The 18,360-nt window shown below is 46.3% G+C and overlaps 1 protein-coding gene across 1 annotated transcript in view; it reads right to left on the reverse strand.

Annotated features, from left to right (window-relative positions):
• The window catches only part of LOC122928201 (lateral signaling target protein 2 homolog), a 68,318-nt gene that overhangs the window by 36,714 nt on the left and 13,244 nt on the right, over nucleotides 1–18,360 (reverse strand). The window contains exons 2-4 of the mRNA XM_044280799.1: nucleotides 17,645–17,785; nucleotides 14,721–14,858; nucleotides 14,433–14,635 (exon numbers count right to left, since the gene is read on the reverse strand). Coding sequence (XP_044136734.1) covers nucleotides 14,433–14,635; nucleotides 14,721–14,858; nucleotides 17,645–17,785 — 482 coding nt within the window. The remainder of the gene's footprint in view (nucleotides 1–14,432; nucleotides 14,636–14,720; nucleotides 14,859–17,644; nucleotides 17,786–18,360) is intronic.

An 18,360-nucleotide genomic window follows, 5' to 3' on the forward strand; every position in this document is an offset into this window, starting at 1 on the left:
TGGGCCAGAACGGGGCGATCAATATCACTGTGGTTCTTCCTTCCAGTATCTTCTGAATGGCCCTCGGGATGAGAGGCATTGGAAGGAATGCGTATGCCAGATCCCAACACCATTTCAGAGAGAAGGCATCTATTCTCCATAGATGGTCTCCCGCATTCAGGGAGCAGAATGTTTGTAATTTCGTATTCTTTTTTGTTGCAAAAAGGTCTATTGTAGGACGTCCCCCATCTCTGGGTTAGCATGTTGAATATCTCTTGATTCAGAGCCCATTCTGTGTGGTCTATCTTCTGCCTGCTTAAAAAGTCTGCTTCTAGATTTAGGGACCCCCTTCAGGTGCATTGCTGAGATGGATCTTAGCTCTTTTTCTGCAAAAGGAGAAAATTTCCTCTGTGATATTCTGGAGTCTCTTTGATCGAGTACCTCCCTGGTGTTTCAGGTAGGAGACCACGGTCGTGTTGTCTGATAGGACCTTCACATGCTGCCTTCTTGTCAGCTGTCTGGCTAAAAATAGAGCCTCCCTTACCGCATACAGTTCCCTGAAATTTGAGGATTGGATAGATATGTGATGTTTCCCAAGTTCCCTGGAAGTAAGCTTTGTCGACTTTCGCTCCCCATCCGGATTTGCTGGCATCCGCGAAGATTGTTATTGACTGTGATTTGATCCATGGAACCCCCTGGGAAAGATTCTTCTCCTTTGTCCACCAAGAGAGCCCTGCTTCTTGATCCACTGGGACAGTAGACAATTCTGTATTACCCAACAGTAAGCCTGCGCCCACTCCACTGAAGGTATACAGGAGGTTAGAAGGCTCATCGCTTCCCTCACTGAGCATTTTTTCCGGTGTCGAAAGTGTCTCACCTTGCCTACCAGAGACTGGATCTTGATCCGTGGCAGGAAAGTAAAGTATATATAGTATAACACCTAGGAATTTCACCCTCATGGATGGTACCAACATCGACTTGGGTTTGTTCAAAATCCATCCTAGCTCGGACAGACGGGATAAAAATATTTCTAAGTCTGACAGCAAGAGTTCCCTTGAGTCTGCTATAATTAAGAAATTGTCCAGGCACGGCACTATATTTAACCCTTCTTGTCTAAGTGGAGCTATCATTTCTATCACCAGTTTGGTAAATAGCCTTGGTGCAGCTGAAATCCCGAAGGGTAATGCTATGAACTGGAAATGGAGAATCTGATTAAAAGGGTCTGAGATCGCAAACCTTAGGTAATCCTGGTGATCTGGGTGAATGGGAACATGCAAGTAAGCGTCTTTCAGGTCGACCGAGAACATAAATGCTCCAAGCTTTATCAGAGGTACAATTGATTTCAGAGACTCCATTTTGAATTTTCTGTAAAGGATAAAACTTGTTCAGTTGTTTCAGGTTTATAATAGTTCGAAAGACTCCTTCCTCCTTTTTTACCAAGAATAGAGTTTAATAGTACCCCTGACCTCTTTGAGACGTGGGAACTGGGATTACTGCTCCCTTTCTCACCAGGTCCTGGACTCCCTGGAAAACATTCAGGTTGGAGGATCTGGAAGGCATCCTTGTTACTACAAATCTAGGAGGGGGAAGGGAGGTGAACTCGATCTTTTACCCTGACCGAATGATATCCAAGGCCCAAGGATTTTTTTTATGCAAGTGTCCATGGACCTAGGAAATCCTTCAGTATCCCCCCTACAATGGTGTCATTTTGATTGGGGCTTAAGAAGGAAACCTCTTCCTTTACCGCCCTTGGGAGAAGCCCAACGGCCTGACTTGCCTTTCCCTCTACTAGCCTTATTTTGTCCCCCATATGACTGAAAGGACCAGTTCCTTCTACAAGATCTTTCTTCGGGGAATCCTTTTTTCCCCATCAGCTGCGTTCTCTAGTAATTTGTCTAGAACCGGCCCGAATACATATTCTCCTGAAAAAGGAATAGATACTAGCTTCAGTTTAGATATTCTATCACCCGGCCAGGACTTCATCCATAAAGCTGCATTGGAAAGTCCCACCTCCTTAGCACCAAATCTAATAGATTCGGCTGAGGCATCCGCAAGGAATCCTGTAGCTGACGTAAGTAGAGGGATAGACTGTAGGATTTCTTCCCTAGAAGTCTTGTTTCTCAGGTGATTTTCTAGCTCTCCTAGCCATAAATACATAGACCTAGCTACTGACGTGGCTGCAATGTTGGTCTTGATATTATACATTGAGGCTTCCCAAGACTTTCTCAGAAGGGCATCTGCTTTACGTTCCATTGCATCCCTTAATTGAGCGGCATCCTCAAATGGTAGGACAGATTTTTTAATTTACTTTCGCCACCTGCACATCGATCTTAGGGGGTCTCATCGAATAGTTTGGACTGAGAAGGGTTGAACAACAACAAATTTTTGAATTCCTTGGATATTCCAAGTCTTTTCTCTGGTTCTGACCACTCTTCCAGAATAATCTCCTTTATATTTTCGTTTATGGGGAAGACCTTGGATTTCTTCACTGTAAGGCCACCAAACATTTTGTCCTGAATAGATAGAGACTTAGGGGCTTCTTCAATCCCCATTGTCGCTCTGACCGCTTTTAATAAGTCACCCATTTCCTCCGAGGAAAAATATAATTTTTTATTGCTTTCATAGATCTCTCCTTCAGATAGAGAGAAATCATCTTCCCATTAAATGGAAGTAGAAGCCTTATCAGCGTCAGATTCTGAGAAGGAAATTATCTTAGAACGTGGACGTTTGTGAGAGGGTTGGCCTTGGGAATCAGATGGAGCGGCTCTAGCGACCCCAAGTTCCTCCTGAACCACGGATCTAATACTATGCATAGGGGAGAGATGCTCCTGCCGGATCACATCAGAAATACACTTTACAAAGCTTCTTTCCATATCCATCAGGCAGTCTTTTAGCGCAAGAAATGTAGCGAGGATGTTTTTTTTTTTTTCTGAGCCTCTTTAGCCTGAAAATAAATAGATATGGAATAGAGGCATCAGTAGACCCACCAAGCAGACACTCCAGTTAAAATGGCAAGCAGACCCCCAGAGGGATACTTACAGGAGGCAGAGAGGGAGCATCAAGCTCCAAAGAAGTTTGCAGATCGGTACCTGACATGCTCTGGCAGTAGGGGACAGTATACACAGTACCGTTACTTACAGACCTCAGATTAGCGTTCCATGGCCGTCCTGCCTTTTATTCAAACGTCTCTGCTTTCTGCGCTTGTGCTTCCGGGTTGCGTCACATGACCGGACCCGGAAGTGACGTCCCAGACGTCAGCGTGCGCCTACGCCGGCCGCTGCACAGCCCATCCCACAGGGGAAAGGAGGGGGGGGGGGGGGGGGGGGGGGAGAGAGGAGGAAGTTGCAGCCCGGGAGCAGGCTCCAGACCGGCCAGAGTGAGGCCTCCCAATACCCCTCAGTCCGGCATAAGCACGCGGCCGCCGGCTGACTGAGGGAGCTCTGTTGAGCTTCAGGTAAACCAGGAGACAGTCCTCGGACCCTCCTGGAGAAGTATAAAAAAAAAAAAACGGTAGTCCCAGTCTTCATCTCCCTGCCTGCCCGCAGAGACACTCTTCTCTGACCCTGGCCACAGTGGGGACAGGAACACTGGAGGTGTGGTGGTGAGAGGGGGCAATTTAACCTCTTCTGTTTCCTGCCCCCACAGAGGTCATGGGTCAATCTCCTGTGTGGCCGTCATGGTGATGATATGGTAAAGGATGGTAGCGAAATTTATTGACCACAATGGAAGGAGGAGATCACTTTAGGAAGAAGTTCGGCCTATCAACTTGCAAGATGACAGGCAGAACTGGATGGACAAATGTCTTTTTTCGGCCTTATGTACTATGTTACTAGTGCCTTAGCAATTATATGATCGTCTAGAATAGACAAATAGGGCAGAAGGCCTGTATCTCCCCAACTCTTCTGGCGGTGGTTATTGCCACTAAGAATACTGTCTTGTAAGTTTTAGAGAGATTTCATCCACCAGTTCAAATAGAGGCTCCATTAAAACCCAGAGGACCAGACTCCGATCCAAAAGGTGGAACCATGGAACGAACAGTCAGAACTTTTCTGGTAGCCCCCTTGATAAAGCTTTTAACAAGAGGGGAATAAACCAGTCTTAAATCCAGAAAGGTGCTTAGGGCAGATATCTGAACCTTTAGAGTGGAAGGACGAAGACCTTTGTCTAGACCTGCTTGCAGGAACTCCAGAATTTGAGGGATGTCAGGAGAGAGAGAATTTTTTTTAAAAGGTCTGGAAGGCATTCCAGGTCCTTAGGTATATTTTCGAGGCGATTGGTTTGAGGCTCAGCATGAGTAGTAATCACGTCATCTGACAGACCTTTCTTTTTTAGTGCTGACCATTAAAACAACTGAACCTGACGGCCTGGAGATTTAAGTTTGGATGCCACATGGGACCCTGATGAAGAAGGTCCGTGTTTTGTGGTAATGTCCAATAAATTCCATCGGACAGTTTCAGTAGTAGAGGAAACCAAGCTCTCCTTGGCCAGTAAGGTGCGATGAGTGCTCAGCCAAGGTTGGGGTAGGACATCTAACCAAAGCGGATGGCCCTGCTTGGAGAGGGAGCAGAACTTTTTGGTTTGTCCGTTTCCCTTGTGACATAAGTATTTCCAGGCAGCCCCATTTTTCGCAAATCTTTTTGAATACTCTGGGATCTAAGGACCATTCTCCTTGACTGATGTCCGGCTCAAAAAAAAAAAGGCCACAAGATTTTGATCTCCTTTTACATGAGCCGCCGAAATTATTTTTGCGAGCTACCGCTGCTAAAGATAGACTGTCACCCCTTGCCTGTTGAGGTAGGCGACTGCTGTAGTATTGTCAGACAATACTTATAAGTGCTTTGAGCAAGAGGGCATGTGAAGAGATGTAACGACCTTGAAGATGGCCATGAGCCCTTTCACATTTGATGAGGCATCTATTATATATGGGCCCCATTCGCCCTGTATGTACCTCCTGTTCGCATGGCCTCCCCAACCTGGTGCCTGTGGTAATCAGCATCACGTCCTTCTGTCTCCAATAGACCTCCGTGTCTAGTACTTACCACCACCTTAGAGATGTTTTTACCACACTCTGAATGTAAACCTTCTTCAGGGCAGAGAGTGTACTATTCCATGAGGAAACGAGAAAGGACTGGATTGCCCGAGAATGGCTCTGAGCCCATCTGACGGATAGGTTCGTGGAGGTGAGAAGGCCCAGGAAATTCATCATTATGTTCCTGAGGGTGGCCGTCCTCTGGGAGCAGAATCTGGAGACTTCCAGCATTATTTTCTCCTTGTCTGCCGGAAAAAAAAAAAAAACACGGACATCAGAAGATGAGAGTCCAGAAGAACTCTGAGAAAGATTTTCCTTCTTTCTGGGGACAGATCCGACTTCTTGAAGTTTATTATCCACCCTAGCGTGGTCTGCCCCCTACCGGATAGCTGTCGTCATTCGGAGGAGCGAGAAGTACTCTTGGGATTAAGCAGGAAACCTCTACCCCTACTTTTTGAAGGTTGTCATTTCCTGGAACCTTCTTTCTTCTTAGGGTCTGATCTGGTCTTTCTTTGACTCTGAAAGGACCGCCTCTGATGGTGGTATTTATTATCTAGAGAGAATCCTTTCTTTTTAAATCGGATGCCTTCTCAAGGATGTCGTCTAATCCCAACCCAAACAGTCTGTCTCCCTCACAGGGGATGGAACACAGTCGACTCTTAGACCCTGGGTCCCCTGACCATGAGCAAAGCCAAACTGTCCTCCTAGCCGCATTCGAGAGTGCGGCAGACCTGGCCGAGAGTCTAACTAGGTCCGCTGAGGCATCCGCTAAAAAGTTTGATGCTTTCTTAAGCATGGGAAGGGACGCTAGAATTTCCTCTCTTAGGGGTACCAGCTGCAATGTGTTCCTCTAACTGATCTAGCCAGACCGAAAGGGATCTGGCTGTACAGGTAGAGGCAAAGCTAGGGCACAACACTGCCATATTTGTTTCCCAGGATTTTTTTTTAACATACTCTCTGATCTCTTATCCATGGGATCCCTCAAAAGCCCCATGTCCTCAAACGGGAGTGAAGATTTTTCGAAATACGGGCAACTGGAGCGTCCACCTTAGGTGTTTTGTCCCATAAATTTGTTTCTATTTCCTCAAAGGGATATTTCCTTTTGAAGGCATTGGGGACAGTGGTTCTTTTTTTCAGGGTCATCCACTCGCTCGATATTAAAGCCTTATTATTATGGATCGGAAAAACCCTTCTACGTTTTTCTCCTAGCCCCTGAAACATGCGATCCTGTATGGAGTGGACCTCCTTCACATCCTCAATATGCATGGTCGCACGGATAGATTTTAATAGACCATTCGTCTTTTCTGGAAGGAATAGTGGTCAGCCAGAGCAGTCATCCGAAGAGGCGGATTCAGAATCAGAAACTAGTTCTCCCTCATCAATATCAAGTAGAACGTCTGAGGTGTGGGATCTCTGAGGTAGATGGTCGTGGTGACCGAGAAGCCATTTTTTAAAACCGACAGCGGAATTAACTTCCTCCTTTATAATTGCCCTCAGACTTCCAAAGGTTATTCCATTATGAAATTATGATTAGTTTTTAAATTATGTAGAATAAAGGCGGAATGCACACGGCCGTGTTCCGCGGCCAAGAGTGGTCCGTGGTATGCCGGGCTGGATTCCTGTTCAGAGCAGGAGCGCACAGCGTCATTGGTTGCTATGACACCGTGCGCTTCATGTAGCCGCTGCACTACAATAATACACTCGTATAGTGTATTACTGTAGTGCAGCGTGCGCTCCTGCTCTGAACAGGAATCCAGCCAGGCATACCATGGACCGCTCTCGGCCGCGGAACACGGCCGTGTGCATTCGGCCTAAGGCTGTATATGTTAACAAAAAATTGGTAAATAAATTCCATTAATCCATTCAAAATGGGAGGGAAGAAATGCAAATGAGCCATTAATAAGCTTTGCCTCTAATGCCACCAGATGTAAGGCAGCTATCCTATAAGTCAATGTTCAGCTCTTAAAATAAGCCCACAGGTGTAGGGTTGAAGGAAGAGGTGAAAGCGGCAAGGACCGGGAGTCCGCAGAAGGTGTCGGTCCCTCAGGTGAGGAGGACCGCACCATCTTGGCGAGTGTGGCCAGAAGGCCCCAGTGTGAGCGCAGACCAGCCAGGATGCCACCTGACGCAGACGCGATGTGATGGCGTCATACAGGAAGTACATGCGTTACACATCCGCGCGCTTCCGGTCAGGTGACCGGAAGTCCGGCATCTTTAAAAGAGTTTTCAGGTATGGCAGCGATCCGGACGTTCACATCCTCTGCGGCTGCATTCAGGGTGTCGGAAGGAGGCGATAGACAGCAGAAGTACTGTCCCAAGTGGTGTCCGTGGCGTGGTGGGTCTGCAGGATACAGTGTATCTCTCAGGTGAGAGGGGCACTCGGTGGCACATGGTAACTATTTGCAATGTTGGTTACATGCAGGATTACCTACTATTATGGAAGAGGAAAGGAGGTCTGAAGGCGCAGATATTGAGATCCTGCCACCGGTATTGTGAGTTCTAATGTTTGGTGCTTAAAGGGTTAAGGCTGTTTCCTTAGATATGGGTATGTTTCCTTTTCTTAGACTGTGCCTAAAATAATAAGGAATGCCCTATCTGCAAATGCCCGCTGACATCTTCATATACTAAGGAGCTCTGTCAGCAGTGCATTGAGAAAACTGTGGCGGAAGAGACTCAGAGTATTCTGAAAGATTTGAAATCTCTTATGTCCGAAGTTAAAGTGTCCCTGAAAGCTGGTAGGAAGAGGAGAAGAGCGGTGAGGCAGGAGTCGGATGTGGAGTCAGAAGATGGTCTCATTCTGTGGATGGGGACTCTGATGATTCCTCCTCTTCAGAGGATGAAGCAAGAGAAAGGAAGTTCCTATTTCCAGCGGAAGATACGGACAAATTACTAAAAGTTATTAGTTTCCAGAGCACTCTCCCCTTTACGTTAGTTTAAATCTTATACATATATATACACACTTTTTTGTTGTGGTTTATTTTTGTTTTTTGTGACACCCATGAACACACAGCCCCACACCAAGAGGGAGGGAATAAAGAGGTGCTGTCGTGGGGTCAGGAAAATCCTATTACCGGTAAGTGTAATCATCATTTCTCCCCTCCCCACAACAGCACCTTAGAGAGATTTCAGAGATCATCCTCAGGGTGGATGACAGTACTCAAGACCTTTGTGCCAAAGAGTAGGTCAGAAATAGAATCAAGCTGAAGCCTATAGTGCTTATAGAAAGTGGACGGAGAAGACCAGGTGTCTGCCCGACAAATCTGTCCAATTGATACGCTGGCCCTCTCCGCCCAGGAAGTGGACACCGCCCTCGTGGAGTGAGCAGTCACAGAAACAGGAGGAGAAACACCAGATACTGAATACGCCAGGGATATAGCTTCTCTGATCCAGCGGGCAATAGACGCCTTAGAGGCCGTATTACCTTTCCTAACCCCACCGAATAGTAAAAACAAGCCAGAAGATTTTCTCCAATCTTTAGTTACTTCAAGATACTGCAAAATACACCTCTTAACATCAAGGGAATGCAGCTCCTTCTCTGTCATCTTTCGGTTCTGAAAAGAAAGCTGGAAGAACTACCTCCTGAGCCCTATTTGACCTAGAAGGGACTTTCAGCATAAAACCTGGATCTGGTCTCAGCACTACCCTATCCTCTTGGACAGACATAAAAGGGAGGTTAATGGAGAGGGCTTGAATCTCACCAACCCTCCTGGCTGACGTTAAGGCTACCAACAAAACCAGATTAAGGGTAAGCAATTTAACTGAGCAAGAATCTAGCGGCTCAAAAGGATGTTTGGTTAAGGCATTCAATACTACGTTAAAAGATCCCAGGGAGGAAATCTGGAGCAACGGTCAACTGCCTTAAAAAAAAAAAAAAAAAAACACACACACACACACACACACACACACACACAATCCATGGGTCCATGGCTAAACTCCTTCTCCCCAAGACAGACAATGCTGACACCTGCACCTTCCGTGTACTCTTTGCTAACCCAAGGGACAACCATCTCTGGAGTAATTCTAACGGCCAAGAAACTTTCTACGCCTATAAAAGGACAGGAACTTTCTCCAGACTCGCGCATAGATAACGTTCGTCACCTCTTTCCTACTTTTCATTAGAGAGTGGAAATGACTTCCTTTGAAAATCCCTGACTGGCTAAAAATGACCTTTCAAAATTCCACGCCGAAAGGTGTAGAGACTCTACTTCCGGGTGGAACACTGGACCCTGCGACAACAGGTTTGGGATCCCTGGCAGAATCCATGGGTCCGAAACTGACATGGCTCTCAAAAGGGAAAACCATGCCCTCTTCGGCCAGAAGGGCGCCATTAGAATCACTCTTGCTTCCTCGTACCTGATCTTCCTTATTAGCTGAATCAACTGTAGAGGGGGAAAGGCATAACCTAGAGGGAAGTCCCATCCCTGGAGGAAGGCATCCACTCCAGATGGGTACTCCCTTGGACTGAGGGAAAATAACTTTTCTACCTTCCTGTTTCCCTTGTGGCGAACAGGTCTACTGAAGGAAGACCCCATAAATCCACTATCTGGGAGAAAACCTCCGGATTCAGAGACCATTCCCCCTGACATAACCTGTGGAGACTCAAGAAATCTGCTTGAGAATTCTCGACCCCTCTTATGTGAATGGCTGAGAGATGTAGCACTCTCCCTTCTATCTCCTCGAAAATCCATTCCGTCTCCCTCCGTAAGGAATCTGACCTGGTTCCTCCTTGATGATTGAGGTATGAGACGACCAGCCGATTGTCGGACATTACTCTCACATGCCTGTTCTGGATCATTGGTAGAGCTGCTCTGAAAGCTAGTAAGACTGCTCATAGCTCTTTCCGATTTGAAGAAAAATGTCTCTGACCCTGGGACCATTCTCCCTGAAAAATCTGATCCTCCACATGAGCCCCCCATCCCCAGGGGCTGGCGTCTGTAGTTACTACTACTGGTCCTGGAAAGGACCAGGGAACTCCCCGAGTCAGATTCTCTGATTCTTCCCACCAGTTCAGGGATGAAAGTGTTAGATCTGATAATTTTATGATAGACTCCAGGGACGTCCCTGCCCGTTTCGTGGCAGCCAGGATCTCTCCTTGTAGTTGCCGAGAGTGTCTTTGAGCCCACTGGACTGCTGGCATACAGGATGTCCGAACTCCTAAAGGGGACATAGCTTTCCTTATGGACAGGGCCTCTCCTGACTGAACCCTCTGAACTACCTCCTGAACCCCGGCAACCTTCTCCACTGTGAGCAAAGTTCTCTCCTGTCTGGAATCCAATACCAGGCCCAAGAAAACCTGACTTGTTGATGGCTGCATCCTGGACTTCTCCAAGTTCAATAACCATCCTAGGGACTGAAGTACATTCATCACCCGATTCAGCACCCTGACAACGTCTCCCGAGACTGGGCCCCCACCAGAAAATCATCCAGGTAAGGCATGAACATGATGTTCTCCTTTCTGATGACGGAAGGCATCTCCGCCACTACCTTGGTAAAGATCCGAGGCGCCATAAAGAAGCCAAAGGGAAGTGCCTGGGACTGAAGGTGAAGAACACCGGAATCTGTTTTTACAGCCACCCTGACCAATCTCTGGTGGTCCGGATGTAAAGGAATCCTTTAAATCCAGAACCGCCATATGGCATCCTGGAGATAAAAGATAGATTGCTGACCTGATAGTTTCCATTTCGAATTTTCTGCCCCTCAGAAATTTGTTCAGGCGTTTTAGATTTATAATCATCTGGTATGACCCATCTGGTTTCTTCACTAGGAACAGAGTAGAATAGAAACCTCTCCCTAGCTCTAACTCTGGGACAGGAATCAACACCTTTTTGTTAGTTTATTTTTTTATTTCTTGCAGAATTGCGAGAGAACATCTTGAGATCACAAATCTTTTTGCGGGATAGCTCAAGAAATCCAATTTTAGACCTTCCTGCAGAAGTCCAACCAGGAACTTTCCTGCAATCTGTTCCCAAGCAGGAAGGAAGAATTTTAATCTTCCTCTTACTGGGATCATGGAGTCATTGCTTTCCCCGTTTCTCTGTACGGGCTGAGGCTGATCTGAACAAAAAAAAATAAATAAATAAAAACGTATTCCCAGATCCAAGCCTTGCTCCCTATCTCCCATCTGCTTTTTACTCTGGAATCTGGACGGGTTCTGAAAGGGCCATTTATACTGCTTAAACTGGGTGAAGGACTCCTGAGGAAATTTTTTCTTTCTATCTGCAGCCTTTTCAAGAAAAGTCTAGTTCAGACCCGAAAAGAAATTGGCCGTCACAGGGAATGCCACATAGCCTCAGTTTTGAAGGCATATCTCCCTCTTTCTAATTTTTAAGCCACAAAGCTCAGCGTGCAGAATTGGAAAGGGATGCGGCTCTGGCTTCCAGTATCACCGCATCCACCAAGGCATCCGCAATAAATTTTGCAGCCTTTTGGAAAGTGGGTATGGACGCTAACAACTGCTCTCAAGGACACCTGTCCCTGATCTGCCCCTCCAGTCTATCTAGCCATAGAGACATTGACCTCGCGGCTACTGTGACGGCTATACTAGGCCTGAATGCAGCTGCAGAAGACTCCCAAGATTTTTTAAGAGAAGAATCTATTCTCTTATCTAAAGGGTCCCTTAAAAACCCCATATCCTCAAAAGGCAAGGAGGATCTCTTAGAAATTTTTGAAATGGCTACATCAAGTCTTGGGGCCTTATCCCAGGATGTAGATGCCTCTTCCTCAAAGGGGTACTTATCTGGCTTTTTCCATTGCTTCTCTATTACTGCTAAAATAGATTTATGAACTGGGAAACATCTACACTTTCTCTCCCTAAGACTCTCAAATACGGTATCTTCCACTGATCTATCCTCCCTGGTGTCCTCTAACTCCAGGGTAGATCGAATAACTTAGTAATTTGTCCATATCTTCCGCTGGAAATAGGAACTTCCTTTCTCTTGCTTCATCCTCTGAAGAGGAGGAATCATCAGAGTCCCCATCCACAGAATGAGACCATCTTCTGACTCCACATCCGACTCCTGCCTCACCGCTCTTCTCCTCTTCCTACCGGCTTTCAGGGACACTTTAACTTCGGACATAAGAGATTTCAAATCTTTCAGAATACTCTGAGTCTCTTCCGCCACAGTTTTCTCAATGCACTGCTGACAGAGCTCCTTAGTATATGAAGATGTCAGCGGGCATTTGCAGATAGGGCATTCCTTATTATTTTAGGCACAGTCTAAGAAAAGGAAACATACCCATATCTAAGGAAACAGCCTTAACCCTTTAAGCACCAAACATTAGAACTCACAATACCGGTGGCAGGATCTCAATATCTGCGCCTTCAGACCTCCTTTCCTCTTCCATAATAGTAGGTAATCCTGCATGTAACCAACATTGCAAATAGTTACCATGTGCCACCGAGTGCCCCTCTCACCTGAGAGATACACTGTATCCTGCAGACCCACCACGCCACGGACAGCACTTGGGACAGTACTTCTGCTGTCTATCGCCTCCTTCCGACACCCTGAATGCAGCCGCAGAGGATGTGAACGTCCGGATCGCTGCCATACCTGAAAACTCTTTTAAAGATGCCGGACTTCCGGTCACCTGACCGGAAGCGTGCGGACGTGGAACGCATGTACTTCCTGTGTCACACCATCACATCGCGTCTGGTGGCATCCTGGCTGGTTTGCTCTCACACTGGGGCCTTCTGGCCACACTCGCCAAGATGGTGCGGTCCTCCTCACCTGAGGGACCGACACCTTCTGCGGACTCCCGGTCCTTGCCGCTTTCACCTCTTCCTTCAACCCTACACCTGTGGGCGAGGAATCTCTAAGGCAGGTAAACAGGAATTATTGTCACTGACCCTCCAGTATCTATAAGGGCTTCCAGGTCAGGAAAAAAAAAAAATGAACTGCAGGCTCCCGCACCAGGACAGGAAACCTCACTGAGGTGGGAGAGTGGCTCCACCTTTTTATGCTGCAGGTTTCCTGTCCTGGGGGAGGAGCCATCTCTCTAAAGGTGCCGTCATGGGGAAGGGAAAAACTATGATTTAAATCAAGCTTAACTGACTAGTGATTTAAATCAGTTTGATTTAAATCAATCCCACCCTGGCTGGCTGGGGAGGTAATAAGACCATGAGACACCATAATGTAACCAGGTCCACTACCTCACCAGATGTGAACATAAGCAGGGCCGGGCCGACACAGAGGCTGGGGAGGCTCCAGCCTACTGACCACGTCGCTGCTGCTACCGCCGCACCTGCCGGGCGGAGGGAGTAGTGAGCACTTGGCACTGACTTACATGCTCCCTCCCCGCTCCGCCTCCTGGCTTGGCCACTCCGCTGCTCTGGTCTCTGCTCAGTCGCTTGCCTGACTGGCTGCGTACAGCGCGCACTTTAACCTGACGCGCTTGACTTGAGTCAACTAGTGATCATCAGAGCATTAGAGCTGCAGGAATAAATAACATCTAAATGTCTAGTGGGGTAGATGGGGGGTGTCGAGGGCTTATGGGAGGAGTTAGATGATCTAGCCCAGCCCCCCTTCCCCCACCAGCCCTTGTCCTACCACCCCATCTACCCGTACTCCTGCAAAACTTGTGCACAAATAAAACGTTTTCTTCTCCCTTAGGGGAGGAGGAGGCTTACCGGGCTAAGGGCAGAATAACCAGGCTTCCTGGCGGTATCATCTCCAGGGGCAGGCATTGCTGAATCGTTAGGCGAGAGAGAGCTGGATGGCCGGCTACATTCACAAACTCCAACATCTCAGCTTCTCACCTTTAACCCGGAAGTGCCACCCAAAATCTCGTGAGATTCTCTTGCCCAAGGAGAATCTCGCCTGGTGATCTGAAATCCTGCCCGATTTCACATGCGCATGGGATTTGTGGAGCCCGAGGATGCCTGCCAGCAGGCCTTTCTCCAGAGACTGGGAAGGGCGGCACACACGATCCCGGAGGACCCAACTCCTGCACCAGCCCTCCCAACACGGGGGGAAACGATCCAGGCTGGGGCGAATTAGAACTTCCTGGCATTGCAGGCACGCTCCTACGACCCGAGGACAGGAAACAACGACTGGTGAGGTAAGGGGGAGGAGGCCTTTTGAATTGTTGCTCCTACGTTGTTTCCTGTCCTGGGGGCGGGGACACCCTCCTGTCATTGCCGTTGTGGAGGTGCCGGGGAAAAACTAAAATAGCAGCGAGCAGCATCCGAGAAGATATTCAAACAACATTCTTCATACAGTAGTCCATGGAGAATCTACAGTCTGATGCTTCTTGTGTTGCCATACAGGTTTCTTGCACAAAGCCTTTACATGGTGGAGAAACTCAATACTGGACACATTCCTGCAGGCTGTTCATTTTAGATTACACAAAGTACAGATCTATTGCCATTATTGTCAAATATAGAAAGGAACTTTTGAATTTAAAAACCCCGTTAGCAGATACGCACCTCAGCTCAAACTCTGCACACAGATTATCATACTGTAGCATAGCTTTGTGGCTTGATTCTGGATATATTCCAGGATCTTGAAGGCTTTGTTCCCTTAGAACCCGTCTTAGACATTCCAGACTCTGTAACAGCTCTTGGGCCAGGGGTCGAAGTAAAACTCCATCTGCCTCTTCCACTTCAACATATGTGCCTCCTACCAAAAGCTTCAAAAGTGTATACAAGTATATAGTGATACATCTAGACTCTGAAGATTATGAGAATTTCTACTGAGTTTATTCACAACCATACCTCAGCAGCAAAAAGTAGATGAGCCGTCATATTATTATTTACAATGTCATCAGGAAACTTGAGGTGATAGTCTCTCTGCCTCCTCTTTGTTGGTACACACTGGTCTAGGATCTGCTCCAGAATAGCAAGCATGCGCTCCTGCAGGCAGAAAGCAAAGACCAGAAGCCAAGTCAGCCATGCTGATGGTTTGAAATAATAAATTACTATAGAAATAAGCTATACTCTCCTTTTAAGTGTCCTGCTGCTCAAGCGCCACTGCCACCCTCCCCCTTTAATCTTCATGAGAGTTTGGCAGCCAGTGAGAAAAGCTTGCATAGTGCCCTCTCTCCACGCTACAGGAGACCGAAGCGAGACAAGCTCATAGACTTACTATTGAGCCTGTCTCATGTAGGGAGGAGCGAGCTTGACATATCCAAAGTTTTCTGAAACCCAGCGACCATTTAAAATGTGAGCACGAGTTATAGCTATAACTTTCCCAGCACACAGACCAATTTTAAAGTATGCCTGACAACCCCTTTAAGCCTGATCTCAGCAGTCGAGTGACATATATAATACTTTCTAAAAAGGCACAAATACATTACTTGAAACAAAAAAACAAAAACAAAAAAGTTTAATAATCATAGGCAAGTCACACGGGATAAAGAGCAATCCAGTTTTACCCAATTCATAGTTTGAGTAATAAATATCCTTTTGCATTTATATGCAAATATAAATATACCAGATGATGTTGGTCCACACTTTATAGGACAAGTGAATAACCCTAAATATATGGCCTGGTGATCTAGTTTTTACCCAGCAGATAACAGTTAGTGGATATGGTTTTTACTCTAGGACCCAAGTTGTATAAGGCTATGATATCCTTGGTGCCATTACTGCATCAAAGTTCCTAGAGTTGATAACTATAGAGTCACATTCTGAAGGCCCAAGAGCCACACATGGATCCCAAGTCACTGGTTGTGGAATACTGCTCTGGTTAACTGTAGGATTATAGGTTGGGACTAATTTTTTTTCCATTCATTTTTGTTTAGTGAAAAAGGAGCTTAGATGGTAAATAGCTTGTTAAATTTCAAATGTATAGGGGGTGGTTAGTGTGCAGAGCATGGGGGTGTTACAAAAGCAGTGGTCCAAGGATTCAATACCGCCTCCTTGTGCTCCAACTTGCTAATTTTTATATGACTAAAAACGCAGAACTCTCTGCAAGCTGTTTAACATACAGACAAAAGAAGGGTATTGTTTTAACCAGTATGATCAACCCTACCAGGCATTAGGCTTAGGCCTCTTTCACACTACAGTATGTTGAATTCCGTGTTTTGCATTCCGTTTTTCACGGATCCGTTTTTTGCTTCCGTTGTGGTTCCGTTTCCGTTCCGTATGGCATATACAGTAATTACATAGAAAAAAATTGGGCTGGGCATAACATTTTCAATAGATGGTTCCGCAAAAAACGGAACGAATACGGAAGACATACGGATGCATTTCCGTATGTGTTCCGTTTTTTTTGCGGACCCATTGACTTGAATAGAGCCACGGACCGTGATTTGCGGCCAAATATAGGACATGTTCTATCTTTTCAACGGAACGGAAAAACGGAAATACGGAAACGGAATGCATACGGAACACATTCCTTTTTTTGCGGACCCATTGACTTGAATAGAGCCACGGACCGTGATTTGCGGCCAAATATAGGACATGTTCTATCTTTTCAACGGAACGGAAAAACGGAAATACGGAAACGGAATACATACGGAACACATTCCTTTTTTTGCGGAACCATTGAAATGAATGGTTCCGTATACGGAACGCAAAAAACGGACCACAAAACGGAAAAAAAAACTGTAGTGTGAAAGAGGCCTTAGTTTAATAGAGTTTATCATGCTGACAGAAGTATCTCATACATTATATTGTTTGTATTTGATGGCACCTTAATTCAAACTAAATGTGATTACAGATATCAAAGGGGTATTCAAATTGGTACAAGTTACCCTCTATCCACAGGATAGCGGATAACTATAAAGAGGACCTGTCACCACTCCTGACATGCCTGTATTAATGGCTTCATGAACTCCCCACATAACAATAATTCTGGAACATCTGTTCTTATCGCTCTATGTTGTGCCATTCCTTTATTATTTCTAGTAGACGTCATTAATGAATTGCTAGCAGTCTGCAGTAAGGGTACAGAGGGGTGGTAACAAGTTGGGGGAGGGGGGTGTACCTGTACAGACTCTCTATCCAATCAGTGCTGTCATGTTCAGACTGTGCAAGGACCCCCCCCCCCCCCCCCCCAGTTACCTCCCCTCTGTACCCTTACTACAGACTGTAAGCAATTCTTAACTTCTAGTACAAATAACAAATGAAAGGCACAACATAAAGTCACAGGACTAGATACTCCAGAATGGTTATTACATGGGGAATGCATGAAGCCATTAAAACAGGAGCAGTGAAAGGCCCTCTTCAAGATTGACAGGGGTCCTACCACTAGGACCCCCACCGATCACAAGAATGGGGAGCCTGTACTCCCTGCCGCTCACATGAAATATGCATGACCACTCCATTAATTTCTTTGAGAGTTCCGGAGAAAGTGGAGCGCTGTACTCTAGGGATGACGGAACTTGTGTTTCAAGTTTGGTATACAAGGTTCGGGTTATCCAAGAATTCAGTTATCGATTTCGCTACCATGGACTATAACGGAGTTCTTAGATAACCCTAACCTTGTACGCCAAACTTGAAACACAAGCTCCCTTATCTCTTCTGTACTCCGCTATCTCGTGACGTCCTGTAGAAATGAATGCATGTGCGACCGGCATTTCAGCATTATTTGTTTATATTCATATTTTCCACGATTGTATTATTGCTAAAATTAACTCTAACGAATCACAAGGCCAGTCACCCAGCTTCTAAATTATCTACAATGCCTGACTTACCTGGCTGTTGTGTAATTGGCCAAGCAAAACCAAGTAATTCTGAGGGTCCTTGCGCACATCGAGGCACTGTAATTCATGTACAATCGTGCTCACTTCCTCATCCACATAAAATAATTTTGCCAGCAGACGAGGATCTGACTTCTGTGGGAAAATATCAGCAATTGACTCAAGGTTCATGTTGCAAAGTAACACTTCACAAGAAAATACTGCAGCCCACAGCTTCCTTATTGTTAAAGGGGTTTTCCGGGTTCAGAGCTGAACCTGGACATAACCTCCTTCGCCCCTCCACCCACTCTGAATTGGAGTAGAAGAGCTTTTTCTTCATATCCAGTGACTGTAAAACAGCCTAGGTCAGCGCCATAGACCACCCATTAGTGCCAGTGACTCACTGGGAACACTGCTAGGCAGAAGCCTCCACCTAGCAATGTAAAAATGTAAACAAACAGGCCTTGCCCTGCGCAATGCTGTTCAGGGCAAGGGAGAGCATTGGAGAGGGGCTGGTGGGGTGAAGAATGGGTTATGTCCGAGTTCAGCTCTGAACCTGTACAACCCCTTTAAGGATGTATTACACTGCCTGATTTTTCAGCAGATAAATGCCCGTTAGCAATCACCAGGCATTGTAATAACGCAGCCGATTGCCTGATGAACAAATCCTTCTTTCAACACGTGAAAAAATTAGTTTGCAGGCGGCAGACTGTGGCGTCTAATAACGGCCA

This window comes from Bufo gargarizans, chromosome 2, assembly GCF_014858855.1.
Source record: "Bufo gargarizans isolate SCDJY-AF-19 chromosome 2, ASM1485885v1, whole genome shotgun sequence".
Lineage (NCBI taxonomy): Eukaryota > Metazoa > Chordata > Amphibia > Anura > Bufonidae > Bufo > Bufo gargarizans.